The sequence below is a fragment of the Nipponia nippon genome, unplaced genomic scaffold (assembly GCF_047370975.1).
Source record: "Nipponia nippon isolate SJK-2023a ecotype South Korea unplaced genomic scaffold, ASM4737097v1 scaffold_3, whole genome shotgun sequence".
Lineage (NCBI taxonomy): Eukaryota > Metazoa > Chordata > Aves > Pelecaniformes > Threskiornithidae > Nipponia > Nipponia nippon.
In genome coordinates, this window is record NW_028262347.1 from 10656370 (window position 1) to 10672717 (window position 16348).

At 39.4% G+C, this 16348-nt stretch overlaps 1 protein-coding gene across 1 annotated transcript in view; it reads left to right on the forward strand.

Annotated features, from left to right (window-relative positions):
• SEMA3E (semaphorin 3E) overlaps window positions 1-12307 on the forward strand; it is a 155122-nt gene extending 142815 nt beyond the window's left edge. The window contains exons 15-17 of the mRNA XM_009462920.2: window positions 4728-4795; window positions 6333-6472; window positions 9125-12307. Of these exons, the coding sequence (XP_009461195.1) occupies window positions 4728-4795; window positions 6333-6472; window positions 9125-9577 (661 nt within the window). The 3' untranslated portion in view covers window positions 9578-12307. The remainder of the gene's footprint in view (window positions 1-4727; window positions 4796-6332; window positions 6473-9124) is intronic.
• The last annotated feature ends 4041 nt before the right edge of the window (window positions 12308-16348 follow it).

Consider the following 16348-nt stretch of genomic DNA (forward strand, 5'->3'; position numbering starts at 1 on the left):
TAGTTAAACCAAGTCAGAAATGTACACTACTTTTACAGGCAGGATTGCACAGTCTTCTCATGCCTCTTGCAAGCAGATACAAGGGAGAAAGTGGGCTCTGGCTGTCTGCTCAATGTGAGAAGAGTCTGGCTAAAATTTTCAGGCTCCAGATTAAGAAAGATGAGCAGCTATATAGGGGGCCAGGGAGATTAATTTCCTTCAGTATAAGTAGAAATTGGATTACCGTAATTATAAAGCATATGGGTTACTCATGTAATGATGTCAAAGCCATTGGAGGAGAAAGTGGGGTTTAAAAAATTTCCCAGCAGCCTGCTAGGACTGTATCAGCATTTACGTTGTTCTGCAGGCTACTTATTGTCTAAGAAAAGATAAGAGAAACTCACTCGGTCCTGAACTCTGTTGTACATTTTTAGCATATTTCTCACGTAAGACAATTTCCAGAGTAGCAGCCCTTAAGTCCCCTGACACACGCATTTATCCAGGGCTGAGTGATATGGGCAGCACCCCAGGCACCTTCCTGTGCCTTACCTCCCCAGCATTCAGCAGGTCAGTCTCTAAAAGAAGAAAACGTTGCTGTTATCACCCTCCTTCTCTTAAGATAAGCACTGCAGCAGTGGAGAAGGGATTTGCACTCAATTGAGTGTTCTTGAAGTCTGCAAAACTTGTTTTACATACAAGAGTTCAGGGAACAGCCAGCAAGAACTAATAATGTTGAGAGGGATGGATGGCATTTGCTTTGTTCACTTTAGCGCATAACTGAAGCTCAGAGCATTTTAAACTTGCAAGCTTACACTAACTGTGTGGTACATGGAGAGGCAGGGAGAGCTACTCAGGACATGTGTATGGAAGTTGTTTTAAGTTGCCTCCCGCTGGGTACCAGGTGGAGAGCACTGCTGGAAAAGGCAGGTCTCAGTAGACAACAAGGAGTTTTCTGATACCAGGTGACCCTGAGCAGGCAATAACCCTGCCATGGCTGCCCTGGGCTCCACATACAATTAACGTCCCAGAGCATACATGTCTTCATTTGGCCTTGTCTCAGGGCTCTAGATTTTTGCTCAAGCTGTACAGGGTAGTACAAGTAATGTGAGTACAAGGGGCACTGGAGAGCACTTGTTCCCCCCATTCCTGGCAGCCCTTACTTCATCAGGACTTATGGAACTGTGCCTTACATTACAGCACACTGGAGCTGGCTTTAATACCACCACTATCATCTGCTCAAACGTGACCTTCATACAGTACATCTAGGTGGGATTTTGACTTGTAAAAGCAGCCCCGCTAGTGCAGTAAGAGCACCGCTAAGAGCTCTCTTTTTAATTCCAGTCCTACTGGTGAAGAGTTGAACTGAAGCAGGGATGTAAAATGTGTCCTCCCCACTTTGATTCAAGTGATCTCTGCTTTAGATCCTAATGCCTCCAAGGCATAACAAGTGTTTAGAGAAACATGAAATAGAAAAACTAAGGTATGTACAGGATATAGAGAGAACTGCAGCATATATACAAAAAACCCTCTGCTTGACAGCTGGTACTAATTTGTTGAATTGTGAAAGCCTATATTATAATTCCTTCTGAATGCATAGCCTGGATAATTAGTTAGGTATAGGATTTAATTAAGGACAAATAAAAACTGAGCCCAAAATTTCATATCTTGATGCCGGCAGTGCAGCACACTACAATGTGATGGTAGTTACAGGTGTATGGCTCCTGCATACTGCAAATACTTAAGACGCTAGAAGGAAATTATATTGCGTTCAACTTCCATGAAGTGCGCTTGAGAAAGCAGAGAGGTCCAGGACTTAAAGAAATGCTTTAGTTCACTATTACCTCTGCAATCTGATTTAGGCAGGTTCAAGTTTTATCTAAACAAGCACTGAATTCTACAAGTGAGATTCTTTGCTGTGCCAGCTCACAGTTCAGGCTGAAAAAGAGCTGAAGTAATTTTAAAATGTCTTTCAGCTTAGGTAGGTCTGGTAACCTGTGATTCTTCAGCTAATTTTAAGCAGCTGACAGTCACCCTCCTGCCTCCTCTCCCTCTCTGGCCTCTTCCTCCACCACCCACTCCACCCGGGAGCACACAAATACACACTTCCTTTCTTATAGTTAGCAAGGGAGCTCCTAATAGATTTTTTTTTCCCAAATCTATGTTTTTTTGCCCCAGGCCTCCTGGCCCTCCTCACTGCCCACCTCCTCCGCCTCCCTGCACTGACGGCAGCCTCCCGCCAGGGGGCGCCACGGAGCGCGGCCGCCGAGCGGGGCGGGGCGGGGCGGGGCGGGGGAGGCGGTTAAGGGGCTGCTTTCGCCTAGCACCTACATCCCGGTGCTAACCCAAATGTCACTCTGTCGTAACATTTGATTCGGCAAACCCAAACCCAGCCTGATGATTTACTTACGCAAACTGCAACGATGCCTTTTCTCCCTGAGACTTTTCAACTTTGCCTCATCTCTCCCTGGGAAACAATAAAGAAACATGAGGATGATGGTGATGATGATGATGATGATGACTGTATTGCCTTCTTGCAGATCATTTTTACTAAGTTCCTGGAAGCACAGAGTTACAGACTGAAATCTAAATTCATGAAGTTATAGATGGCAAAAGACACTTCCATAAATTCAGTACATTTGCGAGTCACTGAAAATTGTTTCTTATAGTAGTTTATCTCAGGAATTGCCTGGTACTCTATTATTCCTGGAATTCTGAATGAAATCATTACTAAGAAAACATAACAAATACCAGGCTTACGTCAGTATTTGTGAAGTAAGTTCATCTCCCAGCATCTCCCTCTCTTTCAGCACCTCTCCCCATTTTTTACTTCTCATCAAAAAAGTAGCAAGTGAAGGCACTGGTATATGTATCTTCCCCAGTCTTCACACTCACGACAGTAAAATTCCATCAAACAAATGTTTCTTTTTCTTGAATGGTTCTAACAACAGGAGAAATATCCTATCTTACAGGATCAGGATTTTTTTAGCTTTGCAATGATCTTCAGGAACTGAAGAGTAAATAGTATGTGCCTGCTATCTGTCCTGTTCCTGCTAGATAGGGCTGCTGGGCCTGACAGCAGCCGGCTTTTCTTGTTTGTTTTTTTCATGGCTAATGTCTACAGTATTTATGTGTATTTGTGCAAGAGAATGTCTCTTCTGAAAAATCTGTATACACAGATATGCAAAGCTGGTGGCAGCATTATTCAAAACTGACACTTTGCAGAGTTATCAGTAAGCACGGCTGCAGCATCTATACATTACAATGAGAACTCCCAGGGCATGATAAAGCCCTGTTGCTATCTCAGAATCTCAGGTTTTGTTTAATAATATGCACATATTTTTAGTGCTTCTGCCTAAAAGGCCCAACACAGTCCTCACTGAATTTGCAGATTCCCCTGAAACAACAATGTCAAAACATTTGTTCTGGTCTGAATATCAGGAAAGGTTAAAGCTGTCCTCTTGGTCCACCAGCACCACTGGATCAGAAGTCCATGTGAGTGACAGAACTCAGAAAATAATCACCGTCTACTGCCAGTTTAGAAATACGATGAGTAACATCCATGGGCAAGATCTTTAAATAGTGTAAATCCACATAGTTTCAGTAAATTCAGTTTGTGCCAAGTAAAAATTCTGCATTTTGTGTTCACATGGCACTGGAGAAAAGCCCTATTTAAGTAGTAAATGCAAAGAACAACAAAACTGCTTGGCTTTGCTTGTTTCTATCATATATGACATATACTATACACATACCTGCTGTGTAAGATTTGCTGCATTGCATATTTCTGTTCATCTGTTATGTATGGCATTGGTAATACTGTGTAGAACTACTCTTTATGCCAATATAGGAAAGGTATCCTCAGTATAACTAAATTTCAGGTTGTTGGAAATACTACATCTGGCAAGATATGACAGTCCAGTAGGCTCTTTCAGTTCCCTAGTAAGCAATTCTAATTTTATTTATCAGGACAGTCAGAGAAAAAAATTGCCCTATAAAAGCACAATTATTCTGGGAATGCACCGTACAATTATGTTTTTCATTATTTTTCTGTAAATTTATATAAAACCCCCCAAAGCCCAAAACTCACAACAATTTCTCTCTCAAAAGCAATTGCATTATTTCCAGGTCGCAGCCAGGGCTCCCAGGTTCTGACCACGTTTCCACCGCTGCCTCACTTTCTAGGCATGGGAAAGTCGTGAACATGTCTGTTTCCCTATTGAGAAAAATGAGCTTAACAACTGTCTGCTACACAGACGTAATAAAATAAAGTATTTGCTCTGTGCTTTGAGATTCCCAAGTGAAAAAAATAACATGAGAGTGAAGGATAAAAGAACTACCATTCACATACATGGCAAACTGCTCTAAACTAAAAAAGGAAAATTTCCTTGGCTTCCAGACAGAGAGAACCCAAAGGCAGGCTAAAGGTCCCTTTGACTCTTCCCAGCACTGAACGTTGTTCAGTTGGTTCAGAGGATCGTTTTAGTATTCATAACATCAGTGTAGTTATGTATAAACTGGATACGTAGTTGTGCCTCTTCCCCAGATAAGTGTGTTTCTTTTTTTCAGACATATGATTCCCAATAGATTGAGAGAAAACACTGATGCATAAATGAGTACTTCTCACAACAGTGTTAAATTTTTAGGAATCAAGATTAGCTCCTTATGTTTTAAATGAATGCCACTTTAGCATAAACTCAACAATCTGTAAGCTAAACATGTTATCTCAAACAATTCCATTTTTTCCCCTCCAGACGTTTCCGCAGACAAGATGTTCGGCACGGAAATGCAGCGCAGCAGTGCTTTGGCCAGCAGTTCATTGGTAATCTACTCACATGTTTACAAATCACTAGCAAATGCCTGGAGCAGAGAGCACAGACTTTTCCAAGAGTGTGAGCCAGACCATGATCTCACCTGAGTTTTATTACTGGTGTATTCCTATAATAAATTACAAAAGTCATGGGGATGGGCCCATGTCATCCCAGGTCTAAGAAGGTCTTTGTTTCGATGGCAGTTCAGGTGCATCCCATAGCGTTCATGTAGTGCTGCAGCCCTGTCGTTCAGACTAGGGATGTGGCTAATGCATCTCAAGGGCTTCCAACAGAAACACAAGTGGAAAGACGGGGCAAGGATAAAAAAATAACAGGGCTGCATCCTGAAATGAATATGAAATACTGCCAGGACATTCAGCCAGAAGGTGGGAATTGAAAGAGCTCCCCAACGCAGACATGGGCCATGACATGTCAGGATACAAATGTGTATTTATGATCATTATCAAGATTTGTCCTAAAAATAGACAGATTAGTGTGTCTAATGCTGTTGTGCAAACCTGGGAAAGTGATGATTTCAAACATTGGTATTGGGAATGGCAAAACAGATAGAAAACAGTTGCCTGGACTTCCTCAATATTTTGCGGGATAACACTCAATGCATTTATAGAAGGAAAAAATCAAATATAAAAGGTTCTTTTAGATAGATAGTCAGAGGAAAGATATTTTAGATATTAAATATTAGATAGATATTTTACCAGAGAAAGCTTCATTAAATTTGGAGTCCATTGGAGAATATAGTAGATTTTGGAAAAGTATATTCCAATATTAAATATTAATTATACAGTAAGTTTGAAATACAACAGAGAAATCACAATTATATCAAACCCTGTATTTTTTAGGGTATAAAACCGATTGGTCTCAAGAATATTTTTCACTACTGTGGAATAAGATGATTTCATTAATGAGGCAATTGGTCTCCTCCAGTGAAACATCTAGCTTATCTTCCTCCAGATGTTTTGTTGCATGGAAAAGCAGAATTAAGTTTTGATTAATTTCACTTACCTTGTTTTTATTAGCACCCTTAGGCCAAAACTATACATTCATTTTACATTTGTATAACATGGATATGTATAATATTAGTTAGGGTATTTACAGTTTTAAGAGTTTCATTCTGCAAAAGGTTATGTGCTCTCATTTTTACCCCTAAAAATTAAAATTATTTATTATATTTAAGCATGTATTGAATCCTCCTGTTTCACTGAGTGAAAAAGAAATAGATGAACTGTTCATAAGAACCAGGCACAAACAATTAGCAGCGTGAAAGGCTGAGATCTGTTTCTCTGTATGTAATCTTAGCTGAATCATGGCAAAATTTGGTCCATTTATCTTATGGTCATATCCTGTGAGAGTCTGAGATGATGGGAAAATTCACTTAGCAGGTCAGACCTTTACCAGACACTACTTTTCAGTCACTATCTGGTTGGATCTGAATTGAACTTCACTCTTAAAAGTAAATATACCCTGAATATGGAGTGTAACAAGTATTGGCAGTAACATATATTTTTAAAACATGTCTTTTCCTTCCAGGTGAAGTCTTGGAGAAAACTGAGGAGCGACTTGTTTATGGAATAGAGTACAACAGCACCCTTCTGGAGTGCACCCCTCGGACCTTACAAGCAAAAGTAATCTGGTTTCTCCAGCGAGCGCATGAAGCTAAGAAGGAAGAGGTAAATATTCTTACAGCCTAACCTTTTAACTAAAAGAGCCCGTGCTTAGGAATATTACATCTTCAGTGAAAGGCCTCTCATCAGTTGCTGAAATGTACATGGGTGTAAGGGAAAATTGTAATGTTCGTCTGCTCTCTTGAATTAATAGACCTGATAATTTCATCTGGTGTTTGCATTCAGCATCTTGAATGCAGATGTTAGAAATGTAGCAAAACTTGATTTAAGATCTCAAAACAAAAGAGAATCCAATACTTCTCTTGGTATGTTATTGCAGAGGTGAAATGTGTACGTATTACTCCCAGTGTTACTCTAGTTTAACATCTATTCATTCTTGCTGCCTCATCCATTACATTACAGAACCTAAAAATGGGTGTTGGCGGATTCTCTTCCTCTTTTACATATATTTCCCTATTATGAAAGTGCTTCATAAGTGTTATTATATTTATTCCTCAATATTTCTCTGATGTATGTGAGTGTAGCTATCCCCACTTAGTATGGAGAAGGACATAGGGAGAAACGCCTCAGACCACCAAAGGATAAGAAGGGTTCCCTTACTGCCTAGCAGCTAGGCTCTACTGTGAATGTGAGACTCCAGGTTAGCCATAGACATCTGCAGATCTCTGGAGTGAGACTCACCTGACAGTAAATGTGGACATTTATAATAAAGAGATCTACCTCGGAGCTAGTTGATGTAGGCTGCTTTTGAAGTCAGACTAGATGGTGTTGCAGTTATAGCCAGGTATCACCTCATGCTTGACTAGACAGCTTCATCTGGACAGGTAAAAAAATGACTAGCAAATCACTGAATACAAAAATAACCAAGGATGCCACATTCTGCTTGAAATATCTAAAATTAAGCAAGATGAATGCCATCTCCAATTCAGGCACATTTTTGCCTGAAGTTTTGTCCAAGTCTCAAATCTCTACATGGATTTTCACATTTGGTATTCCCTCATGTATTTAGCTGGAAGATCCCTATCTATGCATAATCATTCTATAATAGAACTATTAACCAGGTCTTTCACAAAAGGTAGTGAACTGTGAGGGAGGGAGGATGTCCTATTATATGGACATCCCATTAGACCCAGTAGCTCAGATACTGGACACCAGGAATTTACATTTGAACAGACTCTAACCTTCCAGTATGTCTTTATACTACTAGGGTTAATTTGTTTTAATGTTTCCCCCTGCAAGTTATTCTATTTTTCATAAATAAATATATAGTAATTAGAAAAAGACAATTACAAGCAGAGAAAATTAGAATAATATAATCGTAGAATCACAAAGTGGTTTGGGTTGGAAGGGACCTTCAAAGGTCATCTAGTCCAACCTCTCTGCCAAGGGCAAGGACATCTTTCACTAGATCAGGCTGCTCAAAGCCCCATCCAACCTGACCTTTAACTCTTCCAATGATGGAGCAGCCACAACTTCTCTAGGCAACCTGTTCCACTGTCTTACCATCCTCATCGTGGAACATTTCTTTCTTATGTCCAATCTAAATCTACCCTCTTTCAGTTTAAAACCATTGCCCCTTGTCATATCACTACAGGCCCTGGTAAAAAGTCTCTCCATCTTTCTTATAGACCTCCTTTATGTATTGAAAGGCTGCAATAAGGTCTCCCCACAGCCTTCTCTTCTCCAGGCTGAACAACCCCAGCTCTCTCAGCCTTTCCTTGTAGCAGAGGTGTTCCAGCCCTCTGATCATTTTTGTGGCCCTCTTCTGGACCTGCTTCAAGAGGTCCATGTCCTTCCTGTGCTGAGGACCCCAGAGCTGGATGCAGTACTGCAGGTGGGCTCTCACCAGAGCAGAGTAGAAGAGCAGAATCACCTCCCTCGACCTGCTGGCCACGCTTCTTGTGATGTAGCCCAGGATATGGTTGGCCTGCTGGGCTGCATGAGCACACTGCCGGCTTATTTGCAATTTCCCATCCACCAGTATCCCCATGTCCTTCTCCGCAATGCTACTCTCAATCTATTCATCACCTAGTACTTCTCTTCTGCTTTATATTCAGCATCTTATTGTTAAATAGAAAGGTGGAGATTCCATTCTCCTGGGCATTTCTGCTGGCTGGATTCAACAGCTCAGTGCTCCCTGCTTGCTAGCAGCTGCAAATGCATCGTAGCTAATAACCTAGCCCTCAGGAGCTGTAGGGAGAACTCAAACACCAAACTCAGAACTGAGGCTTTAACAGCTCAGTGGTCCTGAAGCTAGATATAAAAATATCTGAGTGTCACCTCAAGAACATTTGTCAATATATAAGAGCATTCACAGGGACAGTTATTACAGGTCATCTGGCAAATGCCCATTTGTTTTCCATCCAGTAGTTTATTTGCATGCCTCAACCTTATTTCCCTCTATGACTGAGCCACAAGTGACTAATCCATGCTGGGAAAACAGGAAACTATCTGCTCCACTATCTGTTCTACCATGCTTGCCAGATTCTCTAGATCGCTTTCCTTTCACAGTTCAACTTCTTTACTTCAAATAAATATTTTCATTACTTAAAAACTGTGAATTAAAGGGTCATGGATCCCTAATCTTCCTCTCAAAATGTAACATTATATTCATGAAATTACATTTCAGAAGTTATTGCACTGATTTAATGTAATAGTAAAGGCTGTGCTTTATAAGTGCGTCAATTTGTTTTTTAGGTGAAGACAGATGATAGAATAATCAAAATGGACCTTGGCCTCTTATTCCTGAAGCTGCATCGGCTGGATGCAGGGACCTATTTTTGTCAGACGGTGGAACACAGCATTGTTCACACTGTCAGGAAAATCACCCTGGAAGTAGTCGAGGAAGAACGTGTAGATGAAATGTTCAATAAAGACTATGAGGAGGAGATGCCTCACAAAATGCCATGCCCAATGCAGAGCAGTATACCTCAGGCATCAAAGCCATGGTACAAGGAATTTCTTCAACTAATAGGTTACAGCAACTTCCAGAGGGTGGAGGAATATTGTGAAAAAGTGTGGTGTACAGATAAGAAGAGAAAAAAGCTGAAAATGTCTCCATCCAAGTGGAAATATGCCAACTCTCAGGAGAAGAAGGCAAGGATCAGGCCAGAGCATTACCGGTTGCCCAGGAACATAGCTGACTCTTGATGGACAAAAATCCATCTACTGTTTCTGGGCAAAATTTTATTTGAACTTAAGTAAGAGGGAGAAATCAGTCTTGGGTTTGGTAAATGACGCAGGTTTATATATATATATATATAAAATATTGGGACTGAAAATGAAAATGCTATGGTAAGTTATACTGTACACTCATGATGACTGTTTAGAAGCATTTTAAACAAAATCTTCTTAACTATCTGATTCTAAGTAGGTCAATGCAATCAGAGTTTTTGCATTAGGGAAGAATTGACAATCTTCAGACTTTGAGTGCTTGAATCAGTTTCCTGTGTGGACCATGCTTGCGCTGTATATTGTTGCATATGATGGCATATTTAAGCAAATTCAAATAGCTAAACATTCACAAGTGGATGAAAAATATAACACATATATTTTCTTTGTTTCACAAATTTCTCATGCTTCTGAAAGTGGCACATCTTAAGATCTTTCCTTTTGATTGTGACCTGTCTGAGTTTATCACTGAGAACAATGAGTTGTGTTAATACAGTGTACTGCTATTTCTAATGATAATGAAGGGAAATCCTATTTACTTCCCACCATTTTTTGTCTTATCAGTCATTTATGAAGCACAGTGTGCTCTCACAGCTAAATAATACTGCCTAGTAACTTGATGTAAGTCAAATGCATGCTGAGAACACAAACAGAATGAAATTCTTCAACTTAGCTATATAAAAAGTTGGAATAATGGTTTAGACAGAAAACGGGTCTATCCTGTCGCTAGTAATGGACATTGCCTTAGTAATGACACGAATTAAGGGGGTGCCCTCTTGTGGCAAAACAAAGCAAAATCCGATATTATCATTATTTTCTGAAGAAACGTGTATAGCGAAGAAGTATTACCCAGATCCACAGCTGGCTTGTTTTCAGCACACACTTCTATTCTCCATGTGTTAAATCCACACATTCAGAAGGCAGTGTTGGAAGTCATTTATGCTGGAAAGACAGCATTTAAAGTAAGTAATGCTTTATGTTGTTAACATGCTTTGGGGTAAAATGCAGTCATAAAAAGTTAGGAAGTAGATTAAAAATAACAACAGCATTATGCAGCTGTGTTTCTATAGTTTCAGGGTCTGCTCCAGGTAAATCTTTTCCTGATATGTGATCTCTGGTGAAAAGGGCTGCTTTTGCTGCTCTTGTGAGTGATACCAGGAGAGGAGATCAAAGAACTAAGTCACTTACAATCTAGGTCTTTCAAGACTTACTTAAAAAAAAGAAGAAAAAAAATATCTTTAAGTACAAGAAACCAGATGCAGAAAATGCAGAAAAACTAGCATTTCACTACTTTAGAAATCTGATATAACAATATGAATTGGATTTTTTTTAATTGGAAATTAAAAAAAAAAGATAGAGAAGTTATAAACACAAATGAGTCACAAATGAGTTAACTCCTTAAATGAGAACATGATGCCAATAGGGGAAATAGCCAAGCTGATACAGATTTTGATGCCACCAAGAAAATATACAAGGGATTCACCAGCCACGAAGAAACCAGGAAACAGAATTTAGACTTAGTAGGAATTAACAGCCTGGATAACAGTGATTTACTAGGTTTGCTGTGTTAACAAACGCAGCAATCAATGCTAACCCAGTGTCTTCCAAACAGGCTGTGCACACAGGAGAGGATCTCGCAGTTGCTGGCAGCGAGCTTTGCTGTGCTCCTCTGGGAACAGAGACTGTCCTGGTGTTTGAAAGAAGCCTGTGGGCACACTGTCAGCAACCGGAGTACAAGGGAACCAGGGTTTCACCTTGCATCTGTGTAACAGCAGATAAACCTTCCCGTCAGCCGGTTGTGTTAAGGAAATCAATTTATCTGAGGGTTTGCACTTTGTTTAGCTCGAATGCCTGTCTAAGAGATGGGACTGGACACTGTGTGCAGCCTTGCATGAATTCACTCAGTTGCTAACTTTGATCTGATACAGGAGGCTGGATAAATTCACTTTTCCATGACAGTTTAATGGAACTTAGTTGCAGTTAGGATCCTCTGTTTACTGTTATATGGAAAGTGCTAGCACTGGAGGCTGTGGCAGAGAGAACATACACAGAACAAGCATCCCTTATTTATACTTAATCCCCTATACAATCCTCACTGGCATCCTTGATGGAAAACTGTTAAGCCACCACTGAAATCCTTTTCTAATGAATTACGGAGTCCGATTCTTTTCAACAGTAATGGGACTTATATTTTGCTTTTTCTGAATCATTTGCTTGTATCTAGTCCCAAATGTACCATTAACGGACTATTAGAAAGGAATAACAGTTTCTCAGCCTGATGGGACAAATATAACTTTGTGTCTCACTCTGAGATTTCAGGTGGAAATCATGTGATATGCAAATCAGGACTTCTGATTTAATACAAGAGTGTGTATTGCTAGCTCCCCATCCCTTTAGTGGCTACATGTGGAGAATTGCATTAATTTTTTATTTACCTTTTAAAGTTTAAATTTCTAGCTCACACCTTACAACTTTCATGGCTGCAATGCCTGTGAGAATTCAGAACTACAAGGTCTTGTTCAAAGAGTGCTGTGACATCTATGGAAGAAGAGAAAGAGTGACAATGTATTTTGGAAGGCTACGCACAAATGTGCTCGTACACAGACAATGTTATTTAAAGTGTTTCTTTGTATATTTGGGGGGCATTGTCTGCTTCTTTTCATTATGAGTTTGATGTATTTTGTATGTGCATGAAGTGGTCAAATTATAAATAAGAACCATATTTGTCTGAAATAATCTGTATTATTTCTCATAATTTATTTCCACAAGACAATAGGATTATGTGCAGATCACTAGTCACACACTGCTGTTTACAGGTGGCCTTTACTGTGCATTTTATGAGCAGATCTCAGATCAGGACAGAGGGATATTAGTATACAATTGCCAAGTGGGAAACTCTGACACAGGGTAATGAATGGATTTGGTTTGTTAATGTCAGGTAGATTTGGGAAAGCTATGATTATAGCAGCATCTGCTGTATGAATGTATTTTGAGAGTAGAACATGGTCACTTAAACCCAGAAGATTCTAACTGATAGAAATTCACTGAGAAACAACAATTTGGATAAAGCTTTGAACTCTACTCCGCTGCCTGATGAGGGACAAGCTGTATCGCTTGGACTAAACACTTATTGTTCTTTGCTCTTGCTCTTTTGTTGTCAAGGAGATTATTGTCACCTTGTACAAGCTACTCTGGTCTCAGACTCTGCTGGGACATAAGACAGGGGAGTGCTAGCCTGCTGTGAAATTCCTGGCTTGTATATCTCAAAATAGGCTTTTAGGGTCTACACAACCTTTCTGTGACATAAAACAGATCTCCTGATGAAGGCAAGAGAGAAAAATAATTGCCCTACATCCAGGTGCCTGAATAGCAGAGGTAACAGTCATATTGGAAGAACTGCTTGAATTAACATAACTAAATTATAAAGGTTCTCTTCTTTAATTTTATTTTAATTTGGGGGCAAAAAAAAAATTTTCTTTTCCCCCAAAAAAGCAGTCAGTCAGTTTCCCTTTCAAAAAGTCCATTAATCTCCTTAGTCTACCTTGGAGCAGTGAAGCTGGAGTTATTTATGCAACTTTATGTCTCTGGGTCCAGAAGGCGCAAATGCCTCTGAAAGCTGCACTGTCCAGATAAGAGGCACTGAAAGTGAGCTTTTCTACATCTGTAACCTAGCAGGATGTCTGCAGTTCCTATTGGCCCTGGAATCCTGTTCAGTTCACCAAATTACTGCTTTTAAAGAAGAATTCACGTCCAGTTAACACGAGTATTTATCGTAAACGAAGCCATGATTGACAAGTCTTGCCTTTGGGTGATATTTACTTTCTCCACTAGTGATGAGCGATTTTTTTTTTATTTTAATTTTCTGAGGAAATGAGTTACCTGACTAGCACTATGAACAGAAAAATGGCAGAGGTAGCAGTGTCAAGTAAAGCTACTAGTCGCTATGAGTTAATCAACATTTTACAGTGATGCACACAATTCTGAACAAATTTACGAAACATCAACCTAATCCATCACCGTAATCCCATTTTGCAAAACAGCTTTGCCCCTTTGAGATACGACTCTCATGTAATGTTGAACCAGGAAATATATTGTTAAGCCTTTGCACACACGTGCTCATAATTTGCTGAAGTGAGAGGTGCAGGACTGAGCATAGTTGAATGTAGTTGAAGCACGGGAGCATTAGCTGCCCAATTCCTAGATTTCCTGAGATTCTTACCCATATCTAGAAAGAGCAACTTTAATTGCAGGAGGAGAAGCCTGGATCCATGAATGGTTTGGTGAGTCACAGATCCTGTTTCAGAACATCTGTGGGCTAAAAAGCCATTGTGAATAACTGCTTTCAGTAGACTTCCCCAATGGCAACACCCAGAAAACTCCATTGAAACAAAATATCTCTTTACTTGCAATGTCAGTTAATTCAACTGCAGAATTTCACGCCTTTGAGACTGTTTTTGCACATCTTTGAATAGCCGCATTTGAAGAAGTATGGTCTAGGATTACGCTTAATGTGGGTGCATTTGTACATAAATTATGAACTCCCTGAATATCTCTAGTCAGTTCGAAATTCAGCATATCCAGCAAAATCACATATATAGCCCATGATGATTTTTTCTCACTCTGAAGAATCACAGTCACCCAGTGCCCTCAACAGGGATTTCAAGCATGTCTGTGAAGGCACATAATAATGTCAATAATCATCATCACCATCATAAGCTGCAACAGCAGTAACTCACTGTTTTCTCCTCTTCCCAATAATAAGAGATGAAATTTGCAGACCACTGGGCATGATTAATGCACCATGCACATTTTCTGCATTTTAATTTGCTAGATGTATTAAAAGGTGCTATTAATAATCAGAATCTGAAGAATGTGCTGTGGACCTTGTCAAAATTAAGGTAATGGAAGTATTCCACCTGTAGCTTTAACTCAGGCATGCAGATCATTGGTATTTCTTTTACTGCATTTTCTTCTGCTTAAATGTGTTAGTTACTACACTATTATTTTGCAATCATTAAAAATAACAAATATTTGATAGTGCTTTTTATGCTCAAAATTTGTTTAATTTCACAACAGCCACCAGAGGGTTGAAAATACATTTTAGCATCCCTTACTCTGTTGTTTACAGGAGCAGAAAAGGCCTGTGGCCAAAGCTCCCCCATGACACAATGCAGTGTCGTGCTGCAGCCATGTACAGAGTAGTGCCAGGTGAGCAGGCAGGTTAAATCAACACAGTATGACACCATGCAGAGACCCCGGCTTGTGCTCCAAAAGCAGTGTGTAAGGGGATGTTTGTACTAATCCACATTTTTTTCAGGCAGCTTCAGTTTATGGTAGCATAGGCTAACACATCCTGCTCAGTCATTCCTACTCTAGGGTGGAAACTTTTAAAAGAGGGTCAAAGTGAAAAATCAGAGGTTAGTAAGTCTATCAAGGAACATAAAGCCTTTTTACTGTGATGTCCATTCATGGTCTTGTCAGACTGAGTCCAGGCTACAGTCCATATTAATATTTAAAGCACAAAAGCCTGTGGGTCTTCAAGCTTCTTCGGGTTTTTGGGGTTTTTTTGTATTGGTTTGGTTTGTTTTTTTTTAGGGGGGGGAGGGAAGGAAGGTGTTGGGTTTTGTTTGTTTGCGTAGGGTTTGGGGTTTTTTTCTTTTTTTTTTTTTTCCTTGTAATTGTTGGAGAAAAATAGAAATTTTTAGATTGCAATGTATCAGGTCCTTTTTAGATGTGTTCATTAGGATGAGATGGTTCGTTAGGTTAATTCCACCATGATGTTTTAAGGCAATCAGAAAGACCATTTCAAGCTAATTTTTTTCTCAAAGTAAATACTCCAAAACATCAGAGCTATCAATATAGCTGAAAATATGGTAACTACTTCTGAGCAGTTTTGTCTTAGAGAGCTAGCAAATAAAGCCAGTGGGGAGGATGAAGTTGGCAGCATTCAACAAGAAAATATACGTTGGGGAATGGTTTTGGACAGAGGGATTTTTTTGTTGTTGTTTTTTTTAACAACAGAAATAATTAAGTGATGTACTCTCATTTATTCAGAGGTCATGTTTCATCCAAGACTAATTTTAATAAGAAATCATTATTACTTAGATTTGCTTGGAAAGTAGGGGAATTAGGTGCTCACTCACTTTCATATCACATTTCTGTGAAAAAAGATAGTCATAAACCTGAAATATAACTTTCAAAGAATCCCTGCCTTTCTATCTTCCTGCCTTTTAATCATCTTGGAAAAGAGCAAAGATGGGTTTTTTTAACATCTAAAAAATATGGCAATTTTTTTATGTGCACTGACCTTTTAAGAGTGTGCACATGGTAAAAAACTCATTTAACCTCCAGAATATAAAATATTCTCTTGAAATTAAGAATGTTCCAGCCTAGAACATTACCATTTCTGTTCTGCGCTCGGGCTTTTTGACTGTTTTCCACACTTTCATGGCATTGTTTTGTGAAGTTCATTAAATGTTACACCAGGCACAGAGAACTGTGAACTGTTAGATGAATATTCAGCTGTGAGTTTTTTATATAAGTGTGGAGTTAGTGTCTGTAATGATTTGAGAACTGCTTACCCGCAGAAGCTTTTAGAAAAGACCTTGAATTGCTATTTGTTATCATAGCTCCTGTGCCTGGGTGGATTATGAATTGTGGGCAAATTTTTCATTTCACAGAGAATGTGCTTGAGAAAGGCAGAAACACATTTTTTACCTTAAAAAAAACCCAAAACCAACAAAACAAACA